This window comes from Pangasianodon hypophthalmus, chromosome 1 (genome assembly GCF_027358585.1).
Source record: "Pangasianodon hypophthalmus isolate fPanHyp1 chromosome 1, fPanHyp1.pri, whole genome shotgun sequence".
Taxonomy (NCBI): Eukaryota; Metazoa; Chordata; class Actinopteri; order Siluriformes; family Pangasiidae; genus Pangasianodon; species Pangasianodon hypophthalmus.
The window spans coordinates 8,594,639-8,615,965 of NC_069710.1; the positions used below are offsets into that span (position 1 = coordinate 8,594,639).

Consider the following 21,327-nt stretch of genomic DNA (forward strand, 5'->3'; position numbering starts at 1 on the left):
AGTTTTTAAGCATTACACTGCTGCCACATGACTGGCTGACTTGATGACTGCATGAATGTACAGGTGTTTCTAATAAAGTGGTCAGATCTAATGGTTCAGATTATATAATTTTTTTTAATAAATAAAAAGACTGTTTTTTAATGAGTTTAGGTCATGATTTCATAATTCTGTTTATAATCAGTTCATAATTTAGGTAACCCAGTGGTGCAGTGGGTAGTATTGGTACCTCACAGCTCCAGAGTCTGGGGTTTGGTTCTACTTCTCCCAGTGTCCATGTGAGTTTCCTCCCACCTCCCAAAAACACTTTTTTAGGCTGGTTGGATACATTAAATTGCCCACAGGTATGAATGAGAATATTTGCATATGGTATCCAGGGTGTATTCCTGCTGTGTGTCCAGTGTTCCCAGATACACTGAAGATTTATCACATCCATGACCAGGATAAAGCATTAACAAAATTGATATGTTTCTTTCAGGTGTTGGAAAAGCACAGGTTAGTAAATTATTCTTCTTGTTTCTTGTAGTAAAAAGTCTCTTGACCTCTGAGTATATTTAGGGTTCTCTCTTAAAAGATGAAACACTAGTCTGCAATACTCTTGAGGTCTATACAGTGCAATATAATTCTTCACTCTCAGAAATGCATTGGTACAGTTGAGGCCAAACTTTTACATACATCTTGGATAAAGAGATTCAAACTCAATTTTTCACAATTCCACACATTTCATATTACCATACATTTCCTGTGTTGAGTCAATTAGGGTATCTACCTGATTTCCATAACAGGTCATTTCAAAATAATAGATAAGAGCCAGATTTATTATATCAGATTTTCAGTGGATCAAAAGTGTTGGTGTTGGTACTTGGTGGCACAGCTTGAGGCTAGACTTCCTCGAGCTTCTCACAATACTTTGCTGAAATCTTTGCTCATTCCTCCTGACAGATGCTTTTTCAGCTCAGTCCTCAACTGTTCTATGGGATTCAGGTCAGCAACTTTCTATTACCAACTGCAACAGTGGTCTACCAGCTCGGCCTGTGTTTTGGTAGCTGGTCAGAATAATATGGGTTTTTCAGCAGGGATGCAGGGCAGTCACACACAAAGGTGAAAAGGCAATGGAAAAGCATGCGAAATAAAAAGTAAATTTGTCCTTAGAAGTATGATTTGATTGTGATCATTTGAAATTTATTTTGGTTAAATCTCTTGTATCATTTACGAATTTGTCACTTATCTTATCTATCTTTTGCAGTGAGTAATTATTGTCTCAGTCACTGTCTTGCCCCAGCCAATCACATCTGTTCTGCATACCCCTTAGTTTGTGCCCTAGAACATCCCCCAATTTAAAACAACTGACAAGTCTGGGGTAACATAAGCAAAGTTTAAAAAAAAAAAAAAAATTATATTTTATATATATGTATTACATAAATAAGAATATAGAGTTCTATTTTTTTATTTTTAACAAAAATACCCACTATATAATGAATTAATTATACCAAAATGCTTGCAAAAATGAGAAAATGTTACAGCTGTAACAAACACACAATGGAAGTAATTTCTTTGTATCAATTTGTATTTCAAGATAAAATTCTCTTTTTCAGTGATTCCTTTCATCGTGTCTGCTCTGAGCCCTGATGGTCCTCTGCATCACGCTCAGTGTCATATTGCTCATCCTGCTCTTTCTGAAGTTGCCTCATGAGCAGGAACTCTTTGGGCGTGATGTCATCATCTTTCATCTTCTTCGCTTTGTGTTTCTTTTTTTCAATGAGCTTCTGCTTCCTGATCTCTGCTAATGTGTCTAGCTGCTCTTGAGTTAGAGATGCTGAGCTGCTGATCTGTGAGCTAGAGTCTCTCGACTGCTGTTTGTAGTCCTCAATCTGTTTATAGAGCGCATCATGATCGATGCCAAACACGACTCTCTTCTTCTCCACTGTGTACAGTCTTGTCCTGTGGGAAATTTTGACAAGTTTTTCACTCAAAGAAATCCTCGTTGTAATTCTATTTTTTTAAATAATTATTAGGGAACACTAGACATGCTCCATAAGTAGGTATGACACAAAATATTGTCACTGCCAATACATCTGCTGGGATGTTATAAATACAGGTCAACAAATACATGATCATTGAATCTGAATTCTTACTCGGCATCTTTCTCATTAAGGACAAGTTTCTTCGAGTCATCACTGGGGCCATAATCAGCAATCTTTAGAAGATTTTCCACCTGACATCAGGAAGAAAAACTATAAAATTGTTCATTCATTTTCATCTTGTCATCCTAATCACATGACTGAATAAGTCAAGTTACCTCTTTCAGAGCCGCATACTGTTTATCTAGGACAAAAACTAAAGGAGGAACACTGCCCAAGATCTGCTGTGAGATTAGAAGGTATCTGAAACATACAGCAAATTTTACAATTACATAATTCTTTTTTCTCCACATAATTTTATGTTCATTTATCCAATATAAACATGTTAATATTTCAAAGACACACCGTATCCGCGGGGCACATTTGTCCAAAGTCTGCTGAATCTGACTGTCTCTGTCAGAGGACAAACTTGTCTTCCAGTAGATTCGACAAACAGAGTAATCTGCTAGCAATGAAACCTTGCACCAAAAGTAGAGGACATTTTTGATTAGAGAAAAATAAAAAAAGGTTGTGTCCCTTGGTTCCCTATTCTAGATCCAGAGGGCAACATGTGCAACATGCCAGCTAGCATTAAAAATATTAACATCAACAACAAGTGGAGAAAATCTACAGCAACATTAAAGGAGCTGCAGGAATATCTGTCAAATACTGGTCACTCCCTGTATGCACCAATCTCTCATATTCTTCACTTGTCTGGGCTATGGGGAAGGGTGGATAGACGGAAGCTCTTTCTCATGAAAAAAAGAAAGAAAAAAAAACCTTTGCCAAAACATACATACAGTCACCCCAAAAGACAAAATGTGTTATGGTCTGATGAGACCAAAGTATCTTCTAAAAGATACATTTAGCAGAAAGACCCTAGCTTATTTACCAAAGCACACCATACCCGAGGTGAAGCACAGTGTTGACAGCATCATGCTATGGGGCTGCTTCTCAACAAAGGAATGGCTTCAGAAGATGATCATTAATGTTTGGAATGGCCCAGTCAGAGCCCAGATCTAAATCATATCTAAATCCTATCAAAAACCCCCACCATATTTCTGTTTTATTTCTTTTTTGTGTGTGGCTGTTTTTACTGGAATTGCTTTTGGTTTTTACTTGAAATGACAGTGTTGGTTGGTTGGAAAAATATCTGACATGATTTATCTAGGTTTCAGTTCTTACATCACATCATGATGATGATTTCCCAAACGACAGTAACAGGCAGGCCAATTATCAAGATATGTACAATGTAATATTGATACAGGCTTAACCAGAAGAGAAAGAGTAATGGTAGGGCTTATCTTACTTTAGTGATCTCCACATTGTAACTGGGGATCTGTGCATTAACCTCATGAGAGGACAGCAGGTCTGAGATGGCTTTATAAAGGATGGTGTTCAGGGTTCGCACTCGTAAACTGTCCTCCATGCTTCTTTTCTTGGCTGGTTTCATGAAGCCAGACTGACCTGTGAGTACAGACTGAAAACACACTCAGTAAATCTCTGTACCTCTGCAATAATGTACCTCTGCTGCACATTTTGTCAACTTACCTGAGGAGTTTCATACCACTTTTTCTTCCTGTTAAGAGAAAACGCTGTGCTAAAGTCTGCTGTTTACAGTATTGTTTACTGTTTTAATGCCATGGCTGGTTATATATCAGTTCATACTCACCTCTTGGTAGTGAACATCATCTTCAGCAGGTCTCGACACTGACACACACAGGTGTGAAAGTTTGTTACTCCGAGACACTGAAATGGAAAGGCTCTCCTCAAGGACATGTTTTGATGTCCATCTGGAGTCTCCAGCTTTATTTTACGCATTGTGGTCACTACGCCACTAGTATGTCGAGATAACAAACATTTCTGAATCCAGTGATGACCGTTTAGTGCAAACATGATTAAATATTACTCACGAAACATTAATATTGTTTTTGGAAAAAAAAAAATACACGAGGCTAACCGAGCTAAGCTGTCAAAATCCCGCCTCCTGTGCTGGGATTGGCTAATAGTCTCCGCTCGGAAGTATGAACCTATAGCCAATCATGGCGCAGGAAGGTTATATTGTAGCCAATCGCAGCGCAGAGGCGGGTTTTGTCGGGACGCACGTGGGAACAAGCAGTGAAGCCCAGTATCCCTGATTTTCGCCTGAACCTAAAGGTGAAACAAGTGACACCAGCTTGCATAGACAGGTGTACAGACTACACAGTGTACTGTATATGTGTGTATTTATGTACAGTTCATGGTAACGCATCCTTAAATTTCTGTTTTTTTTAAATTTATTTTAAGCGTCATTTAGCAGGTATTTGTTGTACTCTCATTGAGCCTACGAGAAAATTTAGCATTACAGAATTTAGCTTTAATAAGCTATTAATAAATCTATCAGATCAGGCTTTCAGTGTAATAATAATAATAATAATAATAATAATAATAATAATAAACAACGCAGACATTATTTAGAATATTCCTGTGCATTGATTATTTTTTGGCAAAAAAAAAAAAAAACAGCTCAGTCTCCCCTTTTATAGAGGTAGTATAACTGTAGGCATTAACATTTGTTCAAATGTTGTCAATTCCTTTTTCATTTATTTACTTGCATTTGACTTCAATCTCCTATTAAAGAAGTCAAATTTAGACATTATAGCTTTCTCTGAGAAGCTCAGGTCCATTTTTATTGTCATCCTCACCATATAACAGGCACTGTCAGATGAAATATAAAGCCTCCATGACCAAAGGGCAACATACAAGACAATAAGTGCTCTGTACACAGAACTACATCATGTTAACATAGTGTACAAAACTAGTTACGATAAACACAGGACAGTGTGGAGAACTACACATTGCACACTACACAGATACAAGATCAACTCCACAGCAGTCTTAGCTGTTTTTATCCTTCTTTGTGCAAGCAGCAGCTCTGAGACTGGAGAAGTTGTGAATAATAATAATTAAAAAAAAGTCTGTCCACTTCTGAAATCATTGGCAGCCTTTAGTGAATTCACCATCATGTTACTACAAATTCCTATAGTTAGGATATAGTAAAGCAATAAAACAAAGAGAAAAAAGCATGTTTCTCCTGTTATCTGCCAAAATGCATCATTAAACAAGGCCCACATTACTACCACTTTTAGAAGATTGTGTATTTGTCTATCCATGCTGTGAGTAATGAAGTTTACTTTGTGATAACTGTCACAGTTTTGCTTGACAGGGCACTTGGCAACCACACATGACTTATTTGGTTCTCCTAATGAACAACATTGCACACTAACATTTTACATCAACAGGGAAGGACAGCATTTATTCAACATGCATCAACATGTATAGCTTTGTATCTTTATCAGTTTTTTGAAATTCAGCTGTAATGAACAACGTTCAGCAAATCGTCATTTCAACAGAACACAAATGACATATAAATAACATTTTTGGCAAGCTTTCTGTATGGCTTATAGCTAAACCAAACACTAAGGTGGGACATAAACAGGTAAATAAGTGTTCTGTGAGTGTGCTAAACAAGCTCAGGTTTTGCTCGTCAATACTCACAAGTAATCACATGTATATATTCATTTGTATTTAAGTCACTGGTTCATGATAGGCTCAGTAAGTCTAAAGTATTTGTATTGTAACACATCTCAGCAGTTCTTCCTCATAAGCCCCAATCAAAAGCTGCAGTCATAAAAGTTGAACCTATAGTGCTCCAACACTCTAATCATTTATTTAAGCCCTAACACATGCCAGTATATCTCATATGGAGTCTTTCAGATGCTTGGCCACCAAGCAGCTTTAGACTGCCCTTTCTGTGTTCATAAAGATTTAAGCTAACTTACCATTTACAATTTACTGCACCTTGCACCTACCTAAATATATTCATTTATAAAGTTTGTTTGGCAAAATGAATGTACATAAACTTTAACTGTCATAGAATAAGCAGACTGACCATGTCATGACTTATTACACTTGTACCAATACAATCCACTTTGCTAGAGAAATTTTAGGGTTTCATATAAAATAAAAATATATTATGTAATATTAAGAATATACTCTTCAACAGCACTAATCATCACGTTCTACCCGCTGTTTCTCACATTGGATTATGGATTCAAAATAGAACACAACCCATCCCAAATAGTCTTTTTAATAGAATATTAATGGTTTTAAAAGGCAAACATTTTTTCTATAGTACACTCAGCAGGGGAAAAAAAGCAATTTTGTCAATCAGTACACTGGACTTCTCAAAGGTACTAGTGGCAAACCTATACTCACTGTCCACTTTATAGGAACACCTGCTCATTTATGCAGTTATCTAATCAGTCAATCATTTGGCAGCAGCATAATGCAAAAAAATCCTGCTGATACAGGTCAAGAGCTTCAATTAATTTTCACATCAAACATTAGAATAAGGAAAAAAAATGGGATCTCTGTGACTTTAACCGTGGCATGGTTGTTGGTGCCAGATGGGCTGGTTTGAGTATTTCAGAAACTGCTGATCCCCTGGGATTTTCACACACAACAGTCTCAAGAGTTTACACAGAATGGTGTGAAAAACAAGAAAAGGAAAAAGAAAAAAAAAAAAAAAACTTGGTGAGCGACAGTTCTGTAGGTGGAAACACCTTGTTGATAAGAAGGGTCAGAGGAAAATAGCCAAATTGGTTGAAGCTGCCAGGAAAGATACAGTAACTCCCATATCACTCAAAAATCACTCTTCTTGGTGGGCAGAAAAGCATCTCAGAATGCACAACACATCAAACTTGAGGTGAGTGGGCTATAACAACATAAGCTGAAGATTAGGGGAAAAAAAAGATCTGGTCTTTTTCCAGTCTTCAACTGTCCAGTTTCGGTGAGCCTGTGCCCATGATAGCCTCAGATTCTTGTTCTTGGCTGACAGGAGTGGAACCTGATGTGGTCTTCTGGTGTTGTACCCCTCCACTGCAAGGTTTGATGTGTTGTGAGATGCTTTTCTGCTCACCATGATTGTAAAGAGTGCTTATTTGTGTTACTATAGACTTCCTGGCAGCTCAGACCAGTCTGGTAATTCTCCTCCAATCTCTCTCATCAACAAGGTGCTTCAGTTTTTCACACCGTTCTGTGTAAACTCCAGAGACTGCTGTGTGTGAAATTCCCAGGAGATCAGAAGTTTCTGAAATACTCAAACCAGCCCATCTGGCACTAACAACCATGCCATGGTTAAAGTCACAGAGATCACATTTTTTCTTCATTCTGTTGTTTGATGTGAACATTAAGTTAAACTCCTGACCTGTATCTGCATGATTTTATGCATCATGCTGCTGCCACATGAGGGCTGATTGGATAACTACATAAATAAGCAGGTGTATAGGTGTTCCTATTAAAGTGGATGGTGAGTGTATTTAATTTCATATAGAAGTAATGCATTGCAACTGAACAAAATGCATACTACAGGTATCAGAAAGCACTTTTACATAAGAATGTACAGGGGCTTTTACAGAAGCTTTTACAGAATAGCTGTGTAAAAAATAATTCTAACATTAGAGTTGCCAACTTACAAACTGGCTTAAGGAATATCATAAATGGTACCCAAACATTAATATATCTGTAATTATTTACACACACTCCTTTCACAAACCCAAGAATATCATCTTCAACATGTAACTTAAGGATGTAATTCCAACTCTAGGGGGCCAAATCATTGCAGTTTAGTGCTGCCCTAACTTTAATATATGCAGTTACAATCATCAGCTAATAATCAAGCTGTTTATGAACTAAACATAGTGTGCTGGAGAAGGGCAAACTATATAATATGGCCCTCCAGAAAAGTTTGACACCTCTGATAGAAATCAGTGAACTTTAAATGAACACGAATTCTAACTTAAGCATGCTAATATAAATACAGTATCTCTTCGGTTTCTTCAGACAGTAGGCTCCACCTCTGGAATAAGAAGGTTATGTTTCACTTTATTCACCTCACTCATGTTGAAGCCCAGTAGTACTACAGTTCTCCTCCTCTGGATTGTTTTCATGCATCTGCTCCGTTTTATACCGAAGTGATGAAGCACATCCGTCTTGTTCAACCACAGACGGGCAGCAAGAGTTAGCATCTCCATTTTTGATGGGTAGGGCTTACTGTGAAAGTACTTTGTGAGGAACTCTTTCCTGTCCTCAAAAGATTGCATCTCCATTCCTGATGGGTCCAGGACAAGCTCGACTGGGGCACGTGCATCATTCTTGCAGGCCCTGATGCTTCTGTTGATGTTTTTCTCAGCAGTGGACTCCCTCTTGGGCTTTTCTTTGGCAGTTTGTTTCGCTTCTGAATTCAATATGATGTGTGGCTGGAAACTCTGCTGGATGGAGTTTACCATATCACCATTGACGTGTACAGTGTCCGGATTCAGCCGCTTCTCTGCTTCCTTGACACTCTTGGGAGCACACCGACAGCGCTGTACATGAATAGAAATGGTTTTGGGGGTCGACTTTTCAGAATACACCCCAAAGCAGTAGATACACTTGAAGGCAGGAGATTTCAATATGGCGTGGATGGTGGGTACAATGTGGTGTACTGTTTTTAAATGGTGCTCATAGTCCTCCAAAGTCTGCAGCTTCATCTGGCAGAAGGGACATACTGTAGGTATGGTTTTCAGTGTGGGTGGGTATACAGCTTTCGCAGAGTCTGGGTACATCTTTATGTAGATTTTCTCTTGAGCACTAGTGACCAGCACAAGGTTGAGCTCTCGGTTATCCAGCAAGTCTTTGGGCACATCTGTATTCAAACTGAAGGTGGAAAATTCAATATTGCCTTCATCATCGCAGTCAAGTTTGTATTCTCCTTTGATGAAGTCTCGGTTTTTCTTTATTTTCAAGTTATGTTCTTTGTTTGAGTGCTCCATGATCTGCTTGAAGGAGTAGAACATTAGAGGGCAAAACAGGCACCTCAAACCATGCAACAAATGCTGAAAGATCCACTGCTCGGTCAACAAAACCTTGCACCGTAGGCATTTTACAGTATCGTCGTTCTGTTTCTTCAGGAATGGCGCAAAAACAGCCAATTTGTTCGGTCGATTTTTTTTACGTGGCACCTCTTTCAGGCCTGAAGGTGCTGGCTTGGCAGGCAGTACTGCAGCCTTTGACGGCGTGATTACTGAGGTCTGAGGCCCGTTCTGTGTCACAACTATTGGTGTACGACTGACTACTTGACTAGCGCTTGACTGGCCAGGTATCGTGTTAACTTGAACAGGAGCCAAAGTGTACGTTGGGACGCCATTCACTTTGTTGCCTGTAGGAATGAGTCGGACGGACTGAGAGGCTATGATGGGCTGCCTGGGAGCTGATTGGTTTAGCTGTAACCTGTGAGTAAAAAGCACAGGTGGACGTACACCAGTTTTGCCTGGGAGGTTGACCTGAACTGCTGGTGGCAGAAGCACCTGCTGGGCTGATTGAGGTTGTGAAAGCCTAGGCACCGCCATGGCCATGGGTACCTGTTTAGAAGCATTTTGCATATTTGGCATCACCATATTTATAGATTTAACAAGCGATGAGGAAGACAAGGCAGTCAAACCTTGATGGATCCCACTAGATGCCTGTTGTAGTAAAGCTGGAGTCTGGGAGGAGAGGAAGACCTGCCTCCCTCCAGCAGAGCACAGAAGACCTGTTGTGTTGGTTGGCCCTGCCATGAGCATCGTGCCATTAGATTTAGTTACTGAATGTCCTTTCATTTGCTTGCCTTGTTGCTCAAAGTTGGATCCTGGGACCATGCTTAAATTTTTAACCTGATTCAAATTTGGTGCAAGATTTAGCAAGTTCGCCTGCCCAGCATTTTGAGCAGAGACTGTCTTTTCACTGATAAATGGCATAATATGCCAGTGGAGATCCTTATGCTTGTCAGAACTCAAAATGTGATAGAGGAGATGTTCTATGGTCTCTGCTGGCAATTTACACTCCTTGCAGTAATACTTAGAATTCAGAACTCTGGCACTTTTGTTTTGACCATCTGAGTTTTGGACACTTTCCAGCCTGTGCCCAAAGTAACGGTTCAACAATGTAGCATAGTGGTTCACCAAAACATGTTTCTTCATCACATAAAGTAAAGAGTCACTGTAGCCACAGTTCACACACATGTACCTATCATCAGCCAGGTCAGAAGAGGTTGTGAGGGTTAAAGTCTTAGGTGGCTGAATAACTGACAGGGTGGGTGTCGATGTTGCTTTTGGAGGCATGGGGTGAAAATACTTGAGGTGCTGATTTATGGTTTCTGGGCGGCTGACAAAGGGGCAGCTGGGGCAGGCTAAAAGTGATGCGAGGTCTAGTTCCTCCCTATGACACCGCAGTACGTGACTTCTGAAGGTGTAAAAGGACCGCGTGGAAAACCAACACAGGCTGCAGCACAGTGCTTCCGTCCGATATTTCCACTTAATGAGAAAAGACACAAGCAACAACAGTAATGTCCATGTTAAAATGATGTACCACTGAATCATTCAAGCAGTTAACACTGACCAAATTTTCATTTGGCAAATTCTTGCAATCTTCTTGAGATGTTCTGATGAAGACTGTCCAGAACTGTCACTAGCTCATTCAATGTAATAGTTTTATAGTTTTCAGTGTAATATATCGTTCAATGCATTTCACTTTTTCAGGGACTACAAATCACTCCACAGATTTACTAGAGCTACAAAGGTTAATTCACAAAATTGATGATCAATAATGTATCAGTGGTGTGATGGCCAATTATGGATCTGAATCATTCCTGCTGTTTATTTAACAATCTCTGCCAGCCAATTCTATCTTCTGGTGCCTTTTGACCATCATATTTTAGCCTTTTAACTGAAATCAAACATTTCAAATGAGTAAGTACTATGATAATACACTTATTAATTAATGCCATTAACATGTCAGGATGCCCAATTTAAAGAAATTTACTTCTCTGTAACCAGTGTTGAGATTTTAAATTATTTACACCTGCACAAGAACCCGCTGATTGTAATTCTGCATACACTTCGTGAACATTTATGAACATGGCTTGGGTTGGTACTGGTTAATGCAGAGCATTTTTCAGTGATACTATATTCAATATTTTTTTTAACAGAGAGACAGAGAGAAGAATTGGAAGATGAACAAAATGATGAGACATCCATAACTAGGTAGCTAATTAATCTAATTCAAATATTTATTTAAAGATTAATTGTACTTAAATGTACTTTAGACTGACATTTTCCAGTAATGATCATGAGATTAAACATAAAAATAGTTAATATATTCATCATTTATAAAAAAATAAAATAAAATTAATCGCAGCCCTAGAGTTTATTGAACTGAAATTCAATATTCCAACCTATTTGAAACGGTTATTTGATCAGGACATAGAACTGAGGGTACTGCTCATCTGAATGTGTTTAGCAGGACAGTGGACAACAATGCATGCTTACCTTTTTTCTCCTCTTGCCAACATGACCATCAGTGAAATCACTCCATTCTGTGTTGTTGAAACTTGCCTCACCGGCATCAAAAGGTCTGTATTCCTGTTCATAATGATTAAATAAGACTAAAGCCCCAGAGGAAGTTTTGATCTCAAGTAGACTTGACTTTTCTAATGAACACTTACCTCTATCAAGTCCTGACAATTCTGCAACGCAATGTCGCACAGAATACTCTTCACTCTTTTTCGTGATCTTCTGAGTTTTGCCAAATCATTCACTGGTACTTGATACATTTTGTTGTTGACCCTACAGGGTACAGAACAAGCAATCATTACCACCTCTATCCCCAATTCATTAGAGTATATATATATATATATATATATATATATATATATATATATATATATATATATACATATATATATATATATAGAGAGAGAGAGAGAGAGAGAGAGAGAGAGAGAGAGATAACCTGTTAGGTATAACAGTGGAGGAAAAATAAAACCATGCAGAATAGATTAAAGCTATAGCATAACTGTGCAGAGTGACAGTCTGCTTAAATCTAGCTCTGTAAACCAGAGCTCAGTGCTGTCATTAGTTTTGCTTACGTGAAAATGTGTCATAGCTATAATATAGTTACAATAATGATAATAAGACTATAATAATGAATGGACTCCACGAGATACTTGTCGATCGTTAGCCACTGAAGTAACAGCAGCTGGGCAAAGGGGCCTGCTGTGAGTCTGATCTGAAGTTGATGCGCCGCTTTGAGTGCAACACTGACTGGAGAAAACACTACATATTTCTTGTGCAACACTGACGCTAAGCTTTGTAAAATGACACACTAGCGCTGTCTGTAGCCGGGCAGTGTCTGAGTGTGAGTGTGTGTGTGTGTGTGAGTGTGCCTGCGTGCGAGAGGGAGAGAGAGTGAGAGAGAGTGTGTCTCTCTACCTTCAGTGTCCGCTCAGGAGGAAGGCGGTCGAGTTTGATGCTTTTCGGCTGCGTGTGTTGTCTTCCGGCGTCACCGAGAGGCGCGCAGTATGATGTTTATGAAACTACGCCGTCCACAGATCCACGTTTCTGCTCGCCCTGTTTTGTTGTGGACTGTGTAAGAACATCAGGCCTAGCTTTTTACGCTTTTGTTTCCACCTCAGTGCAACACTAGTCCGCTCTTTCTGGAAAACATGGCGCACAGGAAGACGGGAAGTGACGTAGGCAATTTGCGGATGGCACAGTGAAAAAGTCCTTAGACAAAAAGGTGGGCGTGGTCAAACTCGAAACGTCATATTTGAGTGGCGTTTATGATTTGAGTTGATGGTGAATGTGTACCTTTTCTTCTTAACTTACCTGTTACCCATAAACACCCACCTGTGGCCATACCTTCATTATACACTTAATAACTGATGTCACAACCAGACTTGATTAAACATGTTAATATTACACATTAATAACTAAGTCCTGCTCACCTAATCAAGGTTCTACCTGGCCTTTTGGTGTAACAGTGTCAGCTTATCATAACATTATAACACTGGACTTCAGTGTTCAGGACTTAATGAAGATATAAATGCATAAACTGTATAGTATATACACATTAGAACTGACAATTTGTTTTAATTAGTTAGTTATGTCTATAAGCAAAGGATCCGTCCACCTGCTGAGACTGCAGTGTAAAGTTGGAATACAAACACTGCAGCAGATGGCATGTCCCATAATCAATAAATAAACTCCTAACATGATTAACCAAAAGCCTAGCTCTTTACATTTAGTTCAAAAGATAATGTGTCGTGTCATTTTCATGATATGTTACAGGTAGATTATTAAACTTTCCAGAGTTTTTGTTAACTGTATCATGAAAAGGGAAACATATATTAGTAATGTGCATTAGGGAAGCTGCATTAGTGCAGAAGATAAAGGAACATCCAAACTAGACTTAGAACCTTGGTGCCTATGTTACATAAAATATCCAGACTTTTTTCTAAAATGTCTTCTGAATTTTCATACATTTCTAGCTCTGAAAATGAGTGCCTTTAAATTCCAGACTTTCCTATTCCCTGTGCAAGACTCATGACAATGAGGTGGCAATTTAGTCAAGTGGGGAAAAAACTCTTTATGGTATATCTATGATATTCAACACACAACATGACACACCTGATGTACCAGCTCAGCTAATCAGTTCATCAAGAAAAATACCTTTCCCTTATTCTGGTTCAGTGAAAACAGAAAACCATAAAAAGATATGCAATTAATGAGTGTTAAAACCCAAATATGTACACTCACCATCCACTTTAATAGGAACACCTGTACATCTGCTCATTTATACAGTTTTCTAATCAGCCAATCATTTGGCATCAGCATAATGCATAAAATCATGCAGATACAGGTCAAGAGCTTCAGTTAATGTTCACATCCAACATCAGAATGGGGAAAAGTATGATCTCAGTGACTTTAACTGTGGCATGGGTGTTGGTGCCCAATGGGTTGGTCTGGGTATTTCAGAAACTGCTGATCTCCTGGGATTTTCACACACAACAGCCTCTAAAGTTTACACAGAATGGTGCTAAAAACAGACAAAAAAAACATCCAGAGGGTCTGCAGGCTGAAACACGTTGTTGATGAGAGAGATCAGAGGAGAATGACCAGACTGTTTTGAGCTCATGAAATGTATAGTAACTCAAATAATCACTCTTTACAATCATGGTGAGCAGAAAAGCATCTCAGAATGCACAACACATCAAACCTTGCGGTGGATGGGCTACAACACCAGAAGACCACATCAGGTTCCACTCCTGTCAGCCAAGAACAAGAATATGAGGCTATCATGGGCACAGGCTCAACAAAACTGGAGAGTTGAAGATTAGAAACAAAATCACCTAGTCTTTATCCAGTCTTCAACTGTCCAGTAAACTCTAGTGACTGGCCTGTGTGAAAATCCCAGGAGATCAGCAGTTATAGAAATACTCAAACCAGCACATCTGGCACCAACAACCATGCCACGGTTAAAAGAGAGTTCACATTTTTCTCCATTCTGATGTTGGATGTGAACATTAACCAAAGCTCTTGACCTGTGTCTGCATGATTTAAGGCATCATGCTGCTGCCACATGATTTGCTGACTGGATAACTGCATAAATGAGCAGGTGTATAGGTGTTCCTATTAAAGTGGACGGTTTATACATATATGATTTTACTAGTATGGTCTGCTCAGTTAAACACTAAAGCTGGAACAAGAATGTAATATGCAGCATTCAACATAATGCAGTTTCATATAACCTATATAAACATGGCCTGTAATTTTTTTTTAAAATCACGCTTACTCTGCAATTATAACGTGCATGCGCACACACACGCACATGCACGTGTGCACACACACCCTCAAGACAAAGACTGGCTATTATAGGAGATACAGTATTTATTGGGAATAATTGAGATGAACTTATATTGGTATTTACAATTATACTATGAAATTAAAATAGATGTCCAGAGTTAATGTGATCTCTGTTGTTAAATATTGTATAGAATACAGTGGTTTATATTTCATAAAATTGGAAAAAAGTGACCATAAAGTGCCTTAGCAGTACAGATTTAAAGAAAGTTAGCATCATAGAGTAATAACAGTTCCATCCTCCTCCATGGCCCCTTGAGGTATCATGAGGCGCTGCCGCAGATCTGGGCTCAATGTGCTCAAGATGTCAAAGGTGCTAGATGTGCTCTGTCTAAATGCTGGGTTGCTCTTGTAATGCTGCTGTGAGCTCATTTCTCTCTGCAATGAAATGCTGGACCCAGGATGAGCTATGTAATTGAGGCAGGGCTGTGAGCGGCACAGTTCTTGAGAGTAGGGATGGCCATTTCTGTGGCGATTGTGAATGCTAGTTTGAGAAGATGGAGAGGCTACTGTAGCACTGGAACACTGGGGTGAGAGTTTCACAGTTTTCTCCACAACCATGTCTGAATCATCATCACTCACAGAGCCGTTACGTGTCGAAACATAGGCTCCCATAATCATAGGAAGTCCTGGGTAGCTTATAGAGCCCTCGCTATCAAGCTGGAGTTCTGGGTTAGGGGAGATTATGGGATTTCTTATGTTTTTGCTCTGGTTTGCTGGTTTCACAGTGATGACTAGGTTGCGGCTGTTAGCAATCATCATGTCTGTAACCTGATCCAGGGTCTTGTCTATCACCTCGATACCATTGACCTCCAGGATCTGGTCATTAATGGCCAAAAGACCACAGCTCTCAGCCAATCCACCAGGAACCATTCGTGAGATGAAGATTCCTGGAACTTTCTCAAGTCCACGAGGAGTTACACTGAATGTGATTCCATCACGGATGTAGAAACCCAGAGGCCTGTTTGAGCCCTGGTGGTACAGACGAACCCTTCTGTGGCATTCAGGCAAGATGTCAACATCAATTATGGAGGAGACTGGACGGAAGTTCTGGGGCACTCCAATCTGAACATGTCCTCTGCGACTGACATCAGCACATGCTGCTATGGTGGATTTCTTTCTCCTGGTCACACAGTCGGTACTAACGTTAACCTGGTCCATTTCCTCTGTAAAACACCAATGTTTCAGACAGGTGTGAAATACTATGACAACCCAATATGACAGTTTGCAGTATATCAAGGTATCTGCCTCAAATGTCACATTTCCAAAGAGAATAACATTAAATGGCACTGCAACGAAAGTAAAAGAATTAAATTCACTTAATGAATATCTAAGACGATCAATCTTAGCTCTCAGCAGTTCATCAAAACTACAAATACCATAGAAATGTCATTTTGACTGTATGTTTATTAGGCTGCCCAGTATTAAAAGTCCTAGCACAGCACACCTAAAAATACCATGTTTTAGGATGTCCATATCTGTCCTGGTATAGCATTATGTAAACTACAGTATTTCAGATTTTCTAAAGTACCATTTATTTATTTATTTATTCAATAATTTCTTTTCCTGTATACTTACTAGTGGGGACTACTATGACACAGAAATTCTATGCCACAGGACATAGTATATGGCCAAAAGTTTGTAGACACCTGACCATGACGCCCATATGTGGGCCTTTCCCAGACTGTTGGGAAATTGGAAAAACAAAAGCACACAATTGGAAGCACACAGTTGTCTAGAATGTCTTTGTATGCTATAACATTAAACATTATTACATAAAATTAACATAAAATTATAACATTCCCTTCACTGGAACTAAGGGGCTTTTGGAGCCATGCTCCAAAATCTAGTGGAAAGCCCAGAAAGCCTCCACATTTTGGCCATATAGTGTATTTATAAGAATGACTATACATTAATATTCTCTGTTAAAGCAGGACTGACTTGCTTGTATGGTCTTTTAGTTCAGGGACTTCTTCAATTAAATACAAATAAATATGACTGGAAGACTTAGTCATGCAAACAAGCCTATCACAAAACACTGCTAAGAAATTACACTTAAGTACACATAATTCCTGAGGAGATAAATTGCTTCCTGATTCAAACAGAGAGACTGCAAACAAAAACACATGGCTTGATGAGCGCTCTGATAATAGCCATTACACAAAGCAGATAACAGAGAGAACAAGTTATGGGATACTTTCAGTCCAACAAACTTCTATCATACTACATAACAAAACAATGTATACATGTTTTTACCATAGAAAACATTGTACTGTATTTGTGAATGAGTCATGTATATCAGCACAGTGAAATCCCCGGTTATGAATTCATAGTTATTGTAGAATGTCAACACAAATGACACAAATGAAAATGTAAAAGTTCATTCAACACTGTAGGTGTGTTTTAAACACTGCAAGAGTTAATTCAACATTGTGGGTTCACATAGTCATTCAGTACTGCATATGTTGTTTAAACACTGCATTCATCCAACACTGTACGAATTTATTAAACATTGTAAGCATTAAATGAGGATTTTGGTGCCTACTTCTAGCTTCTTACACTACATGATAAATTGATACAGTATAATTATTTTGAAAGCAAATACTACATAATACTACCACAATATACTAAAATATACTAATAATAATAATAATAATAATAATAATGTTAGATATATATTCATATAGACCACATTCTCATAAAATCTGCATCCATGATGTGGAATGTACAGAGGGAGCAGTAGGAATGTTTGGCCCCCTGGACATGTTAATGTATTGGGCCCTCCTGGAATTTTTTGTGACTCTGGCTCATGGAATAATCCCCACCCTCCCCTCTTTATAGCAAAGCTGGCAGCATACCTTGCAGCTGGATGAAGATGCGCAGTAGTGGCTGTGCAGTAGACACTGCTTTACAGAAATTATTATCATTATTTATGGGCAGTAAGTCTCCATGTACATCTGCATAGCTGATGTAGATTTCTGTGGGAAACAGGTGGTGTAGGTTCAGGATAAACTGCCAAAAGTCCTTAAACACGCCAGGCTCATAGCGATCCAGAGAAAATCTCCTAAACTCCGCACCAAACTTTAGAAAAAATAGAAAAAATGCATAATGACAATTACAGCAAAATGTCTAGTGTTGAATTGGAAGCTATGCTACAGTGTACAGCTGTCCAACTAATTCTCGAGTAAATGTGTTGCTGAATAGGACCTAAATGCTGATAATGCTTGTATGACTACTAAAACAATAAGGTCCATGCCTAGTTTTGACATTTTGGCAATTATTTAAGCACAGGCAATGACTGTTCATTTTCAATTCTGTTAGAAAAGCAGCTTTAGACTCTAAATATAGTTAATTGTCATTAAAGGAAATTCCAGTCCATACATCTCAAACCAAAACATATGATCGACATACATGCTAATGCAATCTTTGCTGTTGCTATTTTAGACTGACGAGCAAATGTACTAGTTTTACAAATGTACTAGTACTGATGAATCATGATGAACTGCGCATGTGTAAGTAAATTAATCTACCAGTCTACTAATGTTAACTTACTTTGCTTTTCACTTCAATAACTGAGTGGCAGCGCCAAGCCGACGATTTGCCCAAACTTCGGATCATTTTCCCTTTATAATCAGGTCCTGGAAAGTTTTGTTCTGTGAGTGCAACCAGAGAATGCCTACAGTTCAGGATACAGGAAAAGCAGCACTGATAGTTGTCTAATGTGCTGAGGAGGAGCGTGTAAATGACCCTGATGGCATCATTTCCGCTGGGAATTAATAAGCTTTGACCTTCAAAATTGTTCAGTGTAATTTTCCTCCAGTGTAAGACTTCTTCTAAAAGCAAACCTACAAAATGGAGGAAGTAGGCAAATCAGCACTGAGATTATCTGTGATTCATGTTCTGGGAAACCTGCAATGTGTTTTCCAGTCACGCAAAATGTGAAAATGAATTAAATCTCCTATAAATATATGTCACGTTCTGGAAAATTGGCTTATAAACCACTAAGAATGCTTATAGTGTATTTTCTCTCTTGACATTTTGCTGAGAATAGTACATCACACAAATAATATCTGGCCAGTAGTGGACCTATGGTAGCCCCTTTTAATGGGTAGGGATAAGGGGGCTGACAAACTGTGCATAGCAACAGATGGGCTACAGTCAGTTATTCGTATACCTATAGAGTGCACATACTGTATATGGTATTCGTGCATGATCCCATAATCATAGGAAGAAAACTTGATCTAATGATCTCGGGATGATGTAGTATGCATGTACATTACATTAATAAGCATTAACATAGTCTTAACAACTTGGTAGTTTTCCATATATAAAGACCCACATTCTCACCATTAGTGCTGTTGTTTAGTTCTGTAACACACTTGTAAATAATAAAGCAGCATTTCAGAGCAACTTTTTAAAGCCATATTTATAAATGTTTATATTCCTGACTGCTAGCTAGGTGGCTAACATAATATAACAACAGAATATTTCAATCACTAGCCTGGTAAACATCCCCCTTTTTTAACATTAAGCCCATACAACTATGTACACAAACCTCAACATGCAAACCTCATTAGTGAGGAATATAAACATTTATGAATATGGCTTTAAAAAGTTGCTCTGAAATGCTGTTAGGTTAGTTAGCTAAATATGTGTACAGGAATTATAGTGACTTCCTACTTCAAGACTTATATATACACTCTCAGACATGCATTCGGTCTCTGATTTGCAGTGATACCTAATGGAAGATGCAATGCAAGTACATGAAAAATTAATTTAAATAAAATGGTGACAAGTGTCTTTTTCTATTTTGCCATTCTTTTTTCCATTGTTTTGCTTGAGTGGTGTTGGAAACTGGGAGTTTCCTTCAGATGGCTGTCAATCAAGTGTGCTTGTTATTAGGCCACATCCAAGTAGTTCTCAGATGGATCAGTAGGTTTTGGGTCATCTTTTCTACAATCATATTTCACTTTTTTTTTTTCATTCAGACTGGATATTTAATAGAACCAGTTTAATAGTTTTTTGCATTGTTTTTAACTTTCTGTAACATTTTACATAATGTTAAAATATTTGATGTCATTCTAAACAACACAGAGCTGTTTAAGAAGTTTAAGAAGGGCAGAAAACTGCCCAGAAACAAGTTCAAGAAAGAAAAATAGGAATCAGTGACCAATACTGAACTGCTAGAGGAACAGAGGCAGTGACTGACACTGGGGAGACTGCCAGTGGGACAGGAGCACAGCCTGAGACTGCCGATGAGCCAAAAGCACAACTTGAAACTGCCAGTGTGACAGGAGCACAGCCTGAGACTGCCAATGGGCCAAGTGTACAACCTGAGACTGCCAGTGGGACAGGAGCACAGCCTGAGTCTGCCACTGAAGCAGGTGCACTGCCTGACACTGCCAGTAGGACTCGTGAAGTGACTGAGATTGACACCAATATTTTCCTCTCCTCACTTTATTCATCCATTGACCACCTCTGCCCTCCATATTCAGACCTAGGAAGTCTTCTCACCCTGCTCGTTGGCTGTCAAGTGTGCTCTGCAGCCAAAGGACAGAATTAGGAACAGCTGTGATAAAGTGGAGGAAATCACAATTTGACTCTGAGTTCTCCTCTGGTGTGACCACTGTTAAGACAGCCTTCTACAAGGAAAAGCAGGAAGCATCTGCATCTACAAACTCAGTATCTTTTTTCATAATTTTCTTCACTTGTCAATGCTCCCGTTCCTTCTTCACCCTTTTTTGGCCAATACTGGCAACACTCAACTCATCCTCTTCTTTCCTCCCTCAGATGGAACTCAGCATGTCTGGAAAACATCTCATCACTGATGGTGGTGTATTTCTGGAGCTGCAAGATCTTTTAATCTCCCTGGGTAAATCATATCATGGTGTCTGACACCCCACAAAACCTTGGGGTAGATCTGGACAACCAAATGTCCTTCTCAGCTCACACTGCTAACCTGGCTTGGTCATGCAGGTTTCTCTTCAGGTTTCTCTCCATAAAGGCCACTCAGGTGCTTGTTCAGTCCCATGTCATCTTGAGACTGGACCACTGCAACTTACTCCTGGCAAATCTGCCCCTGCATGCCATCTGACTCTTGCAACTGATCCAGAATGCATCTGCAAGTTCTCCCACATCATCAAACTGTTGCACTCCCCCTCCATTGGCTTCCTGTAGCTGCCTACGTCAGATTTAATACAAGTGTGCTTACTTACAAAGACAAAAATGGACCAGCACCCACCTACTTGAAGACATTTATCACACCCCACTCTGCACCACTATCCCTTCAAGCCTCTAACACTGCTCGAATAAACCCAGCATCCCTCAAGGTACAAGTAAGACATGCATCAATACTCTTCTCTTTCCTGGCACCCAGGCAGTGGAATGAACATCCCTGGGGTGTCTGAACAGCTGAGCCTGTTATGCTGTTATGCTACTTGCTGTTAAAGACC

General features: G+C 39.1%; 3 protein-coding genes across 3 annotated transcripts; all 3 read right to left on the minus strand.

Moving 5' to 3' along the window:
• Positions 1-521: 521 nt before the first annotated feature.
• rbfa (ribosome binding factor A) lies at positions 522-4,128 on the minus strand. The gene is made up of 7 exons (XM_026913466.3): positions 3,790-4,128; positions 3,669-3,696; positions 3,427-3,597; positions 2,484-2,596; positions 2,297-2,381; positions 2,133-2,212; positions 522-1,938 (listed from the first exon to the last, which is right to left on the minus strand). Exons 1-7 carry the CDS (start codon positions 4,011-4,013, stop codon positions 1,602-1,604), a joined length of 1,038 nt encoding a protein of 345 aa, XP_026769267.3. The 5' UTR covers positions 4,014-4,128; the 3' UTR covers positions 522-1,601.
• A 624-nt stretch (positions 4,129-4,752) lies between these two features.
• Positions 4,753-12,774, minus strand: adnp2a (ADNP homeobox 2a). The gene is made up of 4 exons (XM_026913465.3): positions 12,446-12,774; positions 11,680-11,800; positions 11,504-11,596; positions 4,753-10,489 (listed from the first exon to the last, which is right to left on the minus strand). The coding sequence occupies exons 2-4, from the start codon at positions 11,785-11,787 to the stop codon at positions 7,997-7,999; spliced, it is 2,694 nt and encodes an 897-aa protein (XP_026769266.1). The 5' UTR covers positions 11,788-11,800; positions 12,446-12,774; the 3' UTR covers positions 4,753-7,996.
• Positions 12,775-14,723: 1,949 nt separating this feature from the next.
• pard6ga (par-6 family cell polarity regulator gamma a) lies at positions 14,724-21,327 on the minus strand. Its single transcript, XM_026913460.3, has 3 exons — positions 18,428-21,327; positions 17,734-17,956; positions 14,724-16,041 (listed from the first exon to the last, which is right to left on the minus strand). Exons 1-3 carry the CDS (start codon positions 18,491-18,493, stop codon positions 15,092-15,094), a joined length of 1,239 nt encoding a protein of 412 aa, XP_026769261.3. The 5' UTR covers positions 18,494-21,327; the 3' UTR covers positions 14,724-15,091.